Source organism: Lutra lutra, chromosome 8 (genome assembly GCF_902655055.1).
Source record: "Lutra lutra chromosome 8, mLutLut1.2, whole genome shotgun sequence".
Taxonomy (NCBI): domain Eukaryota; kingdom Metazoa; phylum Chordata; class Mammalia; order Carnivora; family Mustelidae; genus Lutra; species Lutra lutra.
Genome location: NC_062285.1, coordinates 77,085,566 through 77,100,973, shown reverse-complemented (window position 1 = coordinate 77,100,973; position 15,408 = coordinate 77,085,566). Strand labels below are relative to the sequence as shown.

The window sequence follows — 15,408 nt, the reverse complement described above, 5'->3', positions numbered from 1 at the left end:
TTTTCCCAGCACTGTTGATTAAAGAGACTGTCTTTTCCCATTGTATATTCTTCCCTCCTTTGTCATAGATTAATTGACCATATAATCATGGGTTTATTTCTGGGTGCTCTATTCTGTTGATCTATATGTCTATATTTGTGCCAGTACCACACTGTTTTGAATATAGATTTATAGTATATCTTGAAATTTGATATTATGATACTTCCATCTTTGTTCTTCTTAAGATTGCTGTGGCTATTAGGGATCTTTTCTGGTTTCATACACATTTTAGGATTTTTGCTCTGTGAAAAATGCTATTGGTATTTTAATAGGGATTGTATTAAATCTATAGATTGCTTTGCATACTATGGACATTTTAATATTCTATCAATCCATGAGCATGGTATGTTTTTCTATTTGTTTGTGTCATTCGATTTCTTCCATCAATATTTGTACTTTTTGAGGTACAGAACTTTCATCTCCTTAGTTAAGCTTATTCCTAGGTATTTCATTCTTTTTAGTGTAATTAGAAATGGAATAGCATGTGGAATTCTCTTTCTGCTATTTTGTTGCTAGGATATAGAAAAAACAGATTTCTGTATATTGATTTTTGTATCCTGCAACTTACTGAAACCATTTATTCTAATAGTTTTTAGTGTTTTCTATGTATAGTACCATGTCATCTGCAAAAAGTAACTCTTTTACTTCTTCCTTAGCAGTTTGGCTGACTTTTATTCTTTTTCTTGTCTGATAGCTGTGGTTAGGACTCCCAGTACTACAATGAATAAAAGTGGTGAGGGGTATGTGCTTGTTCTGGATCTTAGAGGAAAAGCTCCTGATATTTCACCATTTAAGTATGATGTCAGCTCTGGGTTTTTTGTATATGGCTTTTATTTATGTTGAGATATGTACCCTCTAAGCCCATGTTGCTGAGTTTTATGCATAGATTTTGAATTTTGTCAAGTGCTTTTTCTGTGTCTATTAAGATGATCATATGATTTCTATATTTTGTTATTGTGGTGTATCAAGTTCATCAACTTGCAAATATTGAACCATCCCTGCATCTCTGGAATAAATCCCACTTGATCAGGTTCAATGGTCCTTTTTTTTTTTTTTTAAGGATTTTTATTTATTTATCTCAGAGAGAGAGAGACACACACACAGCGAGAGAGGGAGTACAAGCAGGGGAAATGGGGAAGAGAGAAGCAGGCTTCCCGTCGAGCAGGGAGCCTGATGCGGGGCTCGATCCCAGAACTCTGGGATCATGACCTGAGCAGAAGGCAGACACTTAATGACTGGGCCACCCAGGCGCCCCTCAATGGTCCTTTTAATGTGTTGTTGAATATGGTTTGCTAATTCTTTTCTGAAGATTTTTGCATCTATGTTCATCACAGATATTGGCATATAGGGTTTTTTTTGTTTTGTTTTGTTTTTTTGTGGTGGTGGTAGTGGCATCTTTGTCTTATTTTGGTATGAGAGTAGTGCTGGCTTCATAGAATAAACTTGGAAACATTCTTTTCTATTTTTTGGAATAGCTTGAGGGAAATAGGTATCAACACTTCTTTAAACATTTGGTAGAATTCACCTGTGAATCCATCTCCTGAACTTTTGTTTGTTGGGATTTTGTTGATCACTGATTCCATTTCATTACTAGTAATGGATCTGCTCAGATTTTCTATTTCTTCCTGATTCATTTTGTAAGATTGTATGTTTCTAGGCATTTACCTGTTTCTTCTAGGTTATTCAATATTTTTGCATATAATTTTTCAGTTATTTCTTATAATCCTTTGTAGTGTAGGTTGCAACTTCTCTTTAATTTCTGATTTTGAGTCTCCTCTTTTTTCCTGATGAGTCTGGGTAAAGGTTTATCAATTTTGTTTATCTTTCTAAAGAATCAACTCTTATTTCATTGATCTTTTAATTGATTTCTTTAGTCTCTCTTTCATTTATTTCCACACTGGTCTTTATTATTTCCTTCCTTCTACTAACTTTGGATTTTGTCCTTTTTTTAGTTCCTTTACTTGAAAGCTTACATTGTTTGAGACTTTTCATGTTTCTTGAAAAAGGCCTATATCATTTCCTTCTTAGAAGTGCTTTTGCTTAAAAAAAAAAAAAATGCTTTTGCTGTGGCCCAAAGATTTTGAACTGTAGTTTTTCTATTTTCTATTGTTTCCAGGGTTTTTAAAAAATTTATTCTTTGAGAAGAAGTCAAACTATCACTCTTCACAGATGATATGATACTATATGTGGAAAACCCAAAAGACTCCACTCCAAAACTGCTAGAACTTGTACAGGAATTCAGTAAAGTGCCAGGATATAAAATCAATGCACAGAAATCAGCTGCATTTCTCTACACCAACAACAAGACAGAAGAAAGAGAAATTAAGGAGTCAATCCCATTTACAATTGCACCCAAAACTATAAATACCTAAGAATAAACCTAACCAAAGAGACTAAGAATCTATATACAGAAAACTATAAAGTACTCATGAAAGAAATTGAGGAAGACACAAAGAAATGGAAAAATGTTCCATGCTCCTGGATTGGAAGAATAAATATTGTGAAAATGTCTATGCTACCTAAAGCAATCTACACATTTAATGCAATTCCTATCAAAGTACCATCCATTTTTTTCAAAGAAATGGAACAAATAATCCTAAAATTTATATGGAACCAGAAAAGACCTCAAATAGCCAAAGCAATATTGAAAAAGAAAGCCAAAGTTGGTGGCATCACAATTCCGGACTTCAAGCTCTATTACAAAGCTGTCATCATCAAGACAGCATGGTACTGGCACAAAAACAGACACATAGATCAATGGAACAGAATAGCGAGCCCGGAAATAGACCCTCAACTCTATGGTCAACTAATCTTCGACAAAGCAGGAAAGAATGTCCAATGGAAAAAAGACAGCCTCTTCAACAAATGGTGTTGGGAAAATTGGACAGCCACATGCAGAAAAATGAAATTGGATCCTTTCCTTACACCACACACGAAAATAGACTCAAAATGGATGAAGGATCTCAATGTGAGAAAGGAATCCATCAAAATCCTTGAGGAGAACACAGGCAGCAACCTCTTCGACCTCAGCCGCAGCAACATCTTCCTAGGAACATCACCAAAGGCAAGGGAAGCAAGGGCAAAAATGAACTATTGGGATTTTATCAAGATCAAAAGCTTTTGCACAGCAAAGGAAACAGTGAACAAAACCAAAAGACAACTGACAGAATGGGAGAAGATATTTGCAAATGACATATCAGATAAAGAGCTAGTGTCCAAAATCTATAAAGAACTTAGCAAACTCAACACCCAAAGAACAAATAATCCAATCAAGAAATGGGCAGAAGACATGAACAGACAATTTTGCAAAGAAGACATCCAGATGGCCAACAGACACATGAAAAAGTGCTCCATATCCCTCAGCATCAGGGAAATACAAATCAAAGCCACAATGAGATATCACCTCACACCAGTCAGAATGGCTAAAATGAACAAGTCAGGAAATGACAGATGCTGGCGAGGATGCGGAGAAAGGGGAACCCTCCTACACTGTTGGTGGGAATGCAAGCTGGTGCAACCACTCTGGAAAACAGCATGGAGGTTCCTCAAAATGTTGAAAATAGAACTACCCTATGACCCAGCAATTGCACTGCTGGGTATTTACCCTAAAGATACAAACGTAGTGATCCGAAGGGGCACGTGCACCTGAATGTTTATAGCAGCAATGTCTACAATAGCCAAACTATGGAAAGAACCTAGATGTCCATCAACAGACGAATGGCTAAAGAAGACGTGGTATATATACACAATGGAATACTATTTAGCCATCAAAAGAAATGAAATCTTGCCATTTGCGACGATGTGGATGGAACTAGAGGGTATCATGCTTGCGAAATAAGTCAATCAGAGAAAGACAACTATCATACGATCTCCCTGATATGAGGGAGAGGAGATGCAACATGGAGGGTTAAGGGGGTAGAAGAGTAAATGAAACAAGATGGGTTTGGGAGAGAGACAAACCATAAGTGACTCTTAATCTCACAAAACAAACTGAGGGTTGCTGGGGGGAGGGGGGTTGGGAGAGGGGGGTGGGGTTATGGACATTGGGGAGGGTATGTGCTATGGTGAGTGCTGTGAAGTGTGTAAACCTGGCGATTCACAGACCTGTACCCCTGGGGATAAAAATATATGTTTATAAAAAATAAAAAAAATCGGAAAAAAAATTTCTTCTTTGATTTCTTCATTGACTCCATGGTGGTTTAGCACGTAGCATAGCCTCCAGAGTTTGTGTTTTTTTCCAGGGTTTTGTTTTATTTTGTCTTTGTAATTGATATCTAGTTTCATATTGTTGTAGTTAGAAAAGATGCTTGATATAATTTTAGTTTCTTTAAATTTATTGAGACTTCTTGTGTGGATAAGCATGTGATCTATCCTTGAGAAGGTTCCCTGTGCATCTAAAAGGAATGTGTATTCTGCTATTTGGTGATGAAATGATCTGTATATATTTCTTTATGTTCATCTGGCCTAATGTGTCATTCAGAGTGATTGTTTCCTCATTGATTTTCTGTCTTGATGGTCTATTCATTGATATGAGTGGAGTGTTAATATTTCCTACTATTTTATTACTGTCAATGTCCCCCTTTATGTCTGTTAATATTTTCTTTATATATTCAGGTACTCCTATATTGAATGCATAGATATTTAAAATTATTATGTCCTCTTCTTGGGTTGATCTCTTTATTAATACATAATGCCTTTCTTTGTCTGTTGCTATAGTCCTTGTTTTAAAGTCTGTTTTGTCTACAAGTATTGCTACCCCAACTTTTATTCTCTGCCTCCAGTTGCATGATGTATCTTTCTCCACCCTTCGCTTTCAGTTTGTATGTGTCTTTATCTCTGAAATGAGTTTCCTGCAGGCAGCATATAGATAGGTCTAAATTTTTTTAATCTATTGAGTCACCCTATATTTTTTGATTGGAATGTGTAGCTCATTTACATTTAGAGTAATTATGGATATCTATGTACTTACTGCCATTTTGTTCACTTATTTCTGGTTGTTGTAGTTCTTTGTTCCTTTTTTCTCTTGCTCCCTTCCCCTGTAATTTGATGGCTTTCTTTAGTGTTAAGCTTGGATTCCTTTCTCTTAATTTTTTCCATATCTTTTATGCATTTTTGGCTTGTGGTTACCATGAGTTCCATATATAACATCCAAAGTATATAGCAGTCTGTATTCAGTTGATGGTCTCCTAAGTTCGACAGCCCAAAGGCACTACAACTCCCCCCTTCACATGTTATGTATAGGACAGCATATTTTACATCTTTTAATTCTGTATATCCCTTGACTAATTTTTGTTGATATAATTGATTTTACTACTTTCGTTTTTTAACCATCATACTAGCTTTATCAGTATAAGGTTGACCTACTATCTTTACTGTGTATATTTTTTAATCAGTGGAATTTTTTCCTTTTGTAATTTTCTTAACGGCCTTTTCTGATTAAAGAATTCTCTTTAAAATTTCATGTAAGGTCAGTTTAGTGGAGGTGAAATCTTTTAACTTGTGTTTGGGAAACTCTTTACCTCTCCTTAATTTTTTTTTTTTTAAGGATTTTATCATTTATTTGACGCACACAGAGAAAGAGAGTGATCACAAGCAGGGGGAGTGGCGGGGGAAAGGGAGAAGCAGGCTCCTGGCCAAGCAGGGAGCCCGATGCAGGGCTCAATCCCAGGACCCCAAGATCACAACCTGAGCTGAAGGCAGATGCTTAACAACTGAGCCACCCAGGTGCCTCTACCTCTCCTTAATTCCTTTTTTTTTTTTAATTTCTTTTCAGCGTAACAGTATTCATTGTTTTTGCACCACACCCAGTGCTCCATGCAATACGTGCCCTCTCTAATACCCACCACCTTGTTCCCCCAACCTCCCCCCCTCTTAATTCTTAATGATAATCTTGGTGAGTGAAATATTCTTAGTTGTATGTTTTTTTTTCTTTTCAACATTTGAATATATCATTTGGCCAACACTTGAACATATCATTTGGCCTGCAAATTTTCTGCTAAAAAATCAGCTGTTAGCCTTATGGAGTTTCCTTTATATATTTCTAGTTGCTTCTCTCTTCCTGCTTTTAAAATCTTTCTTAATAATTTAAATATCAAAAACTGTCATGGTGTGGACTTCTTGGGTTTCTCTTGTTATCTGTTACCTTCCCCAGGTTAGGGAACTTTTTAGCAGTATTCCTCAAATAAGTTTTCTGCCCTCTTCTCCCTCTTCTCCTTCAGAGATCCTTATGATGCAAATGTTTGTTCACTTGATGTTGTCCAAGAGATCCCTTAACCTGTTCTCATTTAAAATTTTTTTTTCTTTCTGCTATTTAGCTTGGATGCTCTCCATTACTTTGTCTTCAAAATTAGTGATACATTCCTCTGCATATGCTAATTTATTATTGATTCCCTGTATTTTATTTTTCATTTCTGTCATTGTATCCTTTAATTCTGATTATTTTAATATTTTCTATTAATTTGTTAAACTTCTCACTAAGTTTATCCACTCTTCTTTCTAGTCCAGTGAGCATCTTTTTGACCATTACTTTGAACTCTTTATCAGATAGATTGGGTATCTCCATTTACTTTTTTCCCTACGGTTTTGCCTTGTTGTTTGGTTTGGTGCATATTTCTGTCTTCTCATTTTGACCAACTTACTGTTTTTGTTTCCATGAATTAGGTGGAATAGCTACTTCTAAACCTAAAGGAAGGGGCTTGTGTACGATTGTCCCCTGTGTAGACTAAGAGTCTGGTAATTTTGTTGACTGGATGGATAGAGGTAGGGTTAGTCTGGGTGGGGATCCCAGGGCACTTTGTGCTAGAGCTGTGCTGGTGGGAGAGCTGGAGCTGAAGAGGTCACGGGCCAGCATAGCCCTGGGGCTCTTTGCACTGAGGGTGCCCTGACAGAATAGCAGAGATGAGGGAGTACATGCTAGGGGCTCCTGCCAAAGGGTAGCCTGGCAGAGTGGCTGGAAACAAGGCAGAGCTGGGCCTGAGGGTTCTGGGACACATTGGAAACAGGACACCCTGATAAGGTGTCTGGAGCTAATGCTGCATGAACCACGTGGTCCCAGAATGCTCTGCACCAGGAGTGCCCTAGCAAGTCATGTGGAACTGAAGTGGTTCAGGCCTGGAGTGTTCTGGTACTCTGCACCTGTGTCACTTTTGCAAGACAGCTGAAGCTGTACTGAGCTCTGACCAGATGTGTCCTAGTGTCCTACTATATGCTATACTGGGACCACCTTGGTTGGACAGCAGGGTTCGTATGGGCTGGGACATGGGGCTCAGTGAAGGAATAGGCCAGCTAGAATGTACATACAGGACCCTGCTCTCATCCACACTCTCAGGGTAGAGGCAGAATATAAACTGTGGCAGCCAGCTCCTCTGACCTGGACAGAGATCCAGCAGCTCCCTTGAGATATTTTGACAGAGTTCCAAGCTGGTTCCTGTATATTCTGTTTGATCTTCTAAACCACGCTTTTTTTGTATGTGCCCCATGGTAGACTTATCCGCTCATAATCCCTCAGTACTATTTTTTCCCACTACTACTTACAGTGTCAAGGGTGGGGATTCCCTTTTTCAGTTTGTTATAGTGTCTGTATTTCTCTTACTATTCTTTATGTAGTCTCTATTACTTCACTTGTACAGAAGCTCTTCAGTCAGCCTTTAGTTCTTTAGGAGAAACTGCTCTATAAATAGGTGTAGATTTGGTGTGTCTGTGGCAGAGATGAATTCAGGGTCTTCTTATGTCACCATCTTGGAAGGGAATCTCTTCCTTATGATTTTTCTCAATATTTTCTTTGTCTAGCTTACTTTATTGTAAGAATACAGTATACTATATATATATATATATATATATATATATATATATATACAATATATATATATATGACATGCAAAATATGTGTTTACCTACTGCTTATTTTATTGGTAAGACTTCTAGTCAACAGTAGCCTATTAGTAGTTAAATTTTGGGGAAGTTGTAAGTTATATGAAGATTTTTGACTGGGGGAGGTGGTTGATATCCCCAATCCCAACATTGTTTAAGGGTCAGCTGTATAGGGGGCCCCTGGGTGGCTCAGTTGGTTAAGCGACTGCCTTTGGCTCACGTCATGAATCTGGAGTCCCAGGATTGAGTCCCACATCAGGCTCCCTGCTTGACATGGAGTCTGCTTCTCCCTCTGACCCTCCCCCTTCTCATGCTCTCTCTCTCTCATCTTCTCTGTCTCTCAAATAAATAAATAAATTCTTAAAAAAAAGGGGTCAGCTCTATATATTTGTAACTGTGAATGGGGTTGAGCAGTCATTTTCTGTTTTTTTTTTTTTGTTTGTTTGTTTTGTTTTTAAATTTAGTTGGTTAACATACAGTGCAATATTGGCTTCTGGAGTAGAATTCAGTGATTCATCCTTTACACACAACACCCAGTGAGGGTTGAGCAATTGTTGAAGATTCTTGACCATTTATGATTTTTTTTCTATTCTATTCTCCAACTTTTTTATTGAGCTGTTTTTAAAAATTACTTAATAACTTTATGCTCTATATAAAGTTTAAAATAAGTTAATAAAATTAAAGTTTATTTAGAAAGCTTAAATAGCTTAATAACTATTTCTTATATTAAGTCCATTTTATCACATGAAACACATTTTTCACAATTTATTATTCTTTTACCTTTGTCATGATGGTTATTGGCTTAAGTTTTGAGTTTTTAATATAATTTATCTACTTTTTTCTTTATGAATTCCAGATTTTGTGTGATGTTTAGAAAGGACTTTCTAAACTAAGATTATAAAAAACTCGTATTTCTGTCCTTGAAATAGTTCTATAGTTTTAAAATTTTACTTTGAACTCTCTGGTTTATCTGAAATTTATTTTAATGTAAAGAATAAAATTGGTGTTCAGCTTTTTTCCCCCAAACAGTTAAATTTATTATAATGCTCGTAATTGTTTAATCCATTTCCCCTCACTGATTTGAAATGCCACTTTTACCATATAAAAAATTCCTATATGTGGGATTTTGTTTTTTGTTGGTTGGTTGGTTGGTTTTTTAGTCATTACATTTATTTTAGTCATTACAATAGGGAAATCTTAAATTCCTATATGTGTTTGAGTCTATTTCTGAAATCTATTCTTTCCCATTAATCTATCTGTGGGTTGTGCTGAAATGTTTTAGTGACTGTCACTTTATAATATATTTTATTATCTGTTAGGGTTAACTCATTCTATTACTTTTAGTTTTTAGAATTTTCCTCAATATGGTTAGTATCCTTTGTTGGATTCTAAAAAACAAATGCAAGATGCCTTTTTGACAGGATTCACACTGAATTCATAGATGAGCTTAACAAATATTGAAATCCTTACAGTATTGTCTCTTCCCATTGAAAAACAACAATCTAGAAAGCTATTCAAGTCATCTTTTATGAACCTTTGGAGCATTAACAATTTGTTTTCATAGAGTTCTAGATGCTTCTGAAGTTCATATCTAAATACTTACCTTTTTTGTTGCTACCTTAAAAATGATCTCTTTCATTATCTTATTGAACTAGTTACTGTTTGTATATGGAAAACTTACTGATTTTCGAATATTGGTTTTATAAATACAATAATTCACTTGTGAAAATATTTGAAAACATCACCTCTGGAAATCCAGGACTTCGTTTACAATATCTGTCCCAATACTCCCAGCACCAAATACTATTCCAGTAGACATTCCAGGCACACTAATACAAGACTGTTTAGAGGATTCTAAAAAATAACAAAAGGAAAAATTCAAATGAAGACTTTAAAAATGTATATATAACTTTTTTAAAAATATTTTTTATTTCAACTCCAATATACTTCCTATTTCTTTCTTTGAAAGAAATAGTCATGCTTGTATTATAAACATAACTCCTGATGGTTTAAGACGCATATGAAGAATGATAGGAATCAACGATGTAGAATATCATTGAGGGTACAATCATAATCCATAACCCTTGGGTATGGATATTTCCTTCCAATTTTAATCTCCACACTAAAGTCAGAGCAATACTGTTTCATTTTTTAATATTCCTTAATATTTCTACTTTTATTTATATAAGTAATTTGTTAAAATATTCTCTTGGTGGATAAGCAAGATAAATAAAAACTCCCCCTTACTGCTTTCCATTGATTTACCCAACAGATATGTATTGAGTAACACAAACTACAGAGAACTTCTAGGGATAGATAATGGGTAAAATACCATTCCTACTCTTGAACTCAGTCTAGTGGCAGGCCAGTTGAATAAACTACTAATTGCAAAAAGATGTAAGATTTATAATGGAAGTGTGGTCAAAGTACTCTAGAAATTCTGAAGAGGATAACTTAAGCCCTAGAAGTCTTTGCAATTTTATCTTGAAATGTTTTCCTCTCCAAGACGGAAAAAGATGGTAACAATAACAGTCCCAGTAATAAATCTCCATCATTTAAAACTAAGCTTACCTTCTGATGATTGACAGCTACAAGGGAGTAATGACACTTCTTTCATCTCATTATGTCCCCTAGAATTAAGAAACATTATAGGTAATTTTTTTTTTAAGTGAAGGAAATTTTTTAAGCCACTACATTATAACTCTGTGTACTTATCAATTCTTGGCCTTTTTGTTTTATATGTATACACATTGTTAATATCACAACCAGGGATCAAGGCACTGATGTGCTAAGTACCAGGGCATTTACCCAATGCCCTATTACCCTGTGAATTACACTTTCTCATGGTTACAAACTCTCAGTTTGTATATTAATGATAAGCAGGCAAGGATTATCCGAATGAGTAACAGGGGATACTGCTAGAGATACCAAGCTTTGGGGGCCTTTTTAAAAAACTATAGTAGATCAGGAAATAGGATTGGTTTGCTGCAACATTACAACAATTACAAAGAAAAACCTTACAGAAAGATAATACTTAGAATGGGCTCTGTTAGTTTATTAAGCAAATCAGGAAAAGTTAGCTGTTCTTCCAGGCTGGCTGACACAGCCATAGCCGGGCTTGGCAAGTAATCCTTAGGCTGGATTTCTGCTTCTCCCTCAGCCAAATACTCCCACACAATCCATCACATGTGGTACCTCAGGCTCAGAAGATGTGCATGCAAAAATGACATGCGGGACAAAATGATTTCTTACAATGATCTACAGTTTTAAGTTACGGCTACATCATTTTGTGACAGGACAAGACAAGGGCATGAAGGACAAGAAGAAAGAGCTTGAGTGAATGCATTTACTGTCACCTTTTATACCCAGCAAAAAGACAGTTATTACAAAAGGGAAAACTTTCAGCTTAATTCTAAGAGGTAACACCAGTGAACAGTGAATGAATTACAAAAAAATATATACCCGTTATAAAGCCAGATGATCATACAACTTTAATGGTTTAGCAAGATGAGAAAAGACACTCATTTGAAGTTAAAGGTCTTGACAACATAAAAAAAAATTACTTACAAAACTAAAGTGTTGACAGACACAATGTATTCCAGTTCTTTGGTCCAAGGATTTGTGAAACTAAACCACTGGCTTTTTAAAGTTACAAAAGAGCCATCTTTCTTTCTGAACTTGTATAAATCTGTAAATATTTTCTCTTTACTCTGCAGAACTTAACAAGAAAAGATAATAATCAGCATAATGGGTTACCACGATATAAATCAATCCCCTGAGGATCAATTCAAGTTTCAGATATCACAGAAATGAGAAATGAGTTGAAGCTATAATTAAAAAGTACCCCCCAAAATTAGCCCATTCGATGCATACCTGCCTTGTGCTTGTCAGTCAAATTACTATGGTCATCTTGATGAAAATATTCATAGCAAGAAGTTCCCAAAAGTTCCTGAGGCAGATATCCTAAAATTGCTGTCGCCCTGGTTTTAAAATTGAAAATAAACTTCAGATTGGTGAATGCAATCCCTTCCAGAATACTGTAGGTTCCTATATGGTTGGCATAATAGGAATGTGGACAGGAGGATGAGTAACTGATAAGCATCACTGGGATCCCTTTGGCTGCCCTAGACCCAGACTAGAGGTACAACATAGAATGGACACCCACCCAGTCCAGAGTATGCTCTTCTTCTATTCAATAAAACAGACCATGCTCCGTTGCTGCACCACAGGCCAAAAAAATATTATTCCAAGTTTTATCCAGCAGTGCTACTGGGCACATCTTTAATAGTCTTAAGTATCTCATTGAACTCTAATCATTATGGTATATAAATGTTCACCTTTGGTCCACATAGACAAATTTTCCATTCATTGCAAACCGGGTTATAAATTCAGTTGGTTTCACTTTAATCTCTCCACTGTTCTGTGGGACAATATATGGATGTAATCTCCCAATGGCAACAAGGCAGGTAAAATTACTACAGTCTTTCTTCTTGTCCCTTTCTTCTTCCATTCCAACAATATTTGGAGGCCAGCTTCTCAAGTAACCAGTGCAGTGGATAGTACAGAATTTTCTATGATCTAATTCAAAAGTTTGAAAAAAGAAAATTTGAGTAATTGTGAATCAACTCTTAAATTTCTTTGACATTGATAATAGTTATAATTGTGCTATAAAGCATTCTTTAAGCATGCTAAAATATGAAACGGGAAAGGTATTGCATTGAAAAGAAGTCATCAATTTCATTTAACAACCTTATTTGTAGTGGATTATTTTTCTCATAAACCAAATTATACATGCTACAGTAAAAAAGTTAAAATATTAATTTAGGTTTCGGGGCACCTGGGTGGCTCAGTGGGTTAAAGCCTCTGCCTTCAGCTCAGGTCATGATCTCAGGGTCCTGGGATCGAGCCCCACATTGGGCTCTCTGCTCAAGGGGGAGCCTGCTTCCTCCTCTCTCTCTCTGCCTGCCTCTCTGCCTACTTGTGATCTTTGTCTGTCAAATAAACAAATAAAAAAATCTTAAAAAAAAAAAAGATTAATTTAGGTTTCAATAGGCCTAGGGCTTAATATATTTCCAAGCCAGTTTTTTTAAATTACAGTAATTCATATTAGAAAAATTTAAACTTTAAGTATCCTTGCTTTAAGCCACAAAGATACTATTTTTAGCTTTGTAACTTTTTGGTATAATGCATATCTAAAATTCATAAAGATTCTTGAATTTCTCATGTTAGCACATGAGATATAAATTTGATATAAATTTTACTTTTCAGAAAACTCCCAAGTAATTAACTCATAGGAAAAAGCTTGTCACACAGGCCCAATCAAAATAATGAAAGACTGGAAATAACCCATATGCTCAAATGTCAGGAAATTCTTAAAACAGTGAGATACAACACAGGCATAAAACGTTGGAAGTATACAGATTACGGCAATCCACACACACACAAAAGCTGATGTAAGGGTTTAATAGGGTTAAAGAGAAGGGGGGAAAAGCTTGGTAAAAATTATGGAAAACCGTGGTTTATGATAAGATTTAGAAAAGATCAGAACAGGGGTGCCTGGGTGGCTCAGTGGGTTAAGCCGCTGCCTTCGGCTCAGGTCATGATCCCAGGTCCTGGGTTCGAGCCCCACATCGGGCTTTCTGCTCAGCAGGGAGCCTGCTTCCTCCTCTCTCTCTGCCTGCCTCTCTGCTTACTTGTGATTTCTCTCTGTCAAATAAATAAATAAAATCTTTAAAAAAAAAAAAAAAGAAAAGATCAGAACATTCATTATTTTAAACCAGCACTATTTGGTAAGACTGTTATTATAACAAATCTTAAAAAAAAAAAATTGAACAGAAGATGATATGGGCTGTATTACAAGACAGAAACTGGTAGTAGTTATGGCAAACACTTGGAGAACACTTTGTGTGCCATGTTAAGTGCTTTAAATGTTTAATTAATTGATCTTAATAGTCCTGTGAAGTGTTCTTATTATCAGCACCACTGTCTCAGGAAACCGAGAGTTAATGCCAAAGTCATAGCTGCAAGGGTGGAGCTGTGAGTGCTTTGTCTTGGAAGGTGTTCAAACAGGAGTTGTCTGGGTGATGGGGAGGGGGGCGGGGAGGATACAAAAAGTGATTGAGTCAGAGGGGACAGCCAGTGTAAACCCAGAGCCAAGAGAGGGTCACATGTGGCTGAAGCCATAGTCTGTGATGGGGAAGTGGCTTGAGAATAAAGCAGAGAACAGATAGGTTATCTCTTCTAACCATGCATAGGACATGGCACTCATCACTTAACAGACATCTCCCCCTCCATGGTCCACAGATGCCTTAAATTATGTCATTATCTCTTCCAATCCCAAGCCATATGTGTATGTTTATTGGCACCATAATCAACCCAGATAATTGAGAAAACCAGGAGTCCTACCAGGTTCCTTTCTTTACAACATCCAAGATACTTTAAGGGAATTAAAATTGGGATAAATGGTAAATACAAAGTTTTCATTCCTATTAAAACTAGATAGTCATAAGTCAAAAAGCTTATACACGGAGTTTGGCATTTCTGAGGGCACTTGCTTGCAAACTTACAAATGATACTGACTAAAAATATTCTTTTCAATTAAAAATGTAGATTAAAAAATTTTCACATTCATATGGAATCTCATCACACAGAACCTAGCATTTTACTTTGATTCTTCTCTAATAACAGGGTTGCTGACCAAATTTCCAAATTAGTCTGTCTCACAGTTCTTACTGTGAACATTTATTCAACTGGCAGATTTTTAGTTGGGATTATGTAATTCCGCCCATTGCAATCCATTTGATAATCATTTTAGGCTTTTTTAAAATCCTATAAAATAACCACTTATCTCAAGAATTCCTAGGAACGTGTGGGTGGCTCAGTCTTCAGTTAAGCATTCAACTCTTGATTTCAGCTCAGGTCAAGATCTCAGGGTAGTGAGATCAAACCCTGTTTCAAGCGCCACACTCAGCCAGGAGTCTGCTTAAAATTCTCTCCCTATGTCCCTCCCTCTGCTCACATGCTCTCTCCTTGAAATAAATAAATCATCGTTAATTTTTACCTAAATATTGGGGTCATGGCCCCAATCCTTACCAAACTGTTTACATCAGCTCCGCAGGGTAGATTCAAGTATAACTTACTCCGTGATTTTTGGAAAGAGGGAAAAATTTATGTTAACCCAAACACAGCCTTCGTTTATAGGATATCTTTTCAAAATCCCTCTCGAAATTTTTCTTCAGGTGGAGGGCTAGGTCTCTCAATTTGGTATCTTGCTTGATTTCTCACAGAAGCAGATCCTGAGACAGGGATTCAGATACACAAACACATTTGAGAGAGGATCCCAAGAATACTACTAGGGAAGTGGGGTGAGACAGGAAAGGAAAGGAAGCTGATAAAGGATATGTTGTCCAGGAAGTTGCCACTTTGGAAAATCAGTGTTCTATCTGGGTAGGGTGCATTCTGGGAAAAAGTGTAGACCAAGAGCCTCAGAACTAAGTAATC

The 15,408-nt window shown here is 36.3% G+C and overlaps 1 protein-coding gene across 6 annotated transcripts in view; it reads right to left on the bottom strand.

The window, feature by feature from the left end:
- Positions 1 to 15,408, bottom strand: part of BMAL2 (basic helix-loop-helix ARNT like 2) — a 103,269-nt gene that overhangs the window by 11,322 nt on the left and 76,539 nt on the right. For all 6 annotated transcript variants that reach the window (XM_047743291.1, XM_047743293.1, XM_047743289.1 and 3 more), the window contains 5 exons: positions 12,246 to 12,486; positions 11,782 to 11,888; positions 11,476 to 11,626; positions 10,480 to 10,538; positions 9,654 to 9,762 (listed from right to left, as the gene is read on the bottom strand). In XM_047743291.1, coding sequence (XP_047599247.1) covers positions 9,654 to 9,762; positions 10,480 to 10,538; positions 11,476 to 11,626; positions 11,782 to 11,888; positions 12,246 to 12,486 — 667 coding nt within the window. The remainder of the gene's footprint in view (positions 1 to 9,653; positions 9,763 to 10,479; positions 10,539 to 11,475; positions 11,627 to 11,781; positions 11,889 to 12,245; positions 12,487 to 15,408) is intronic.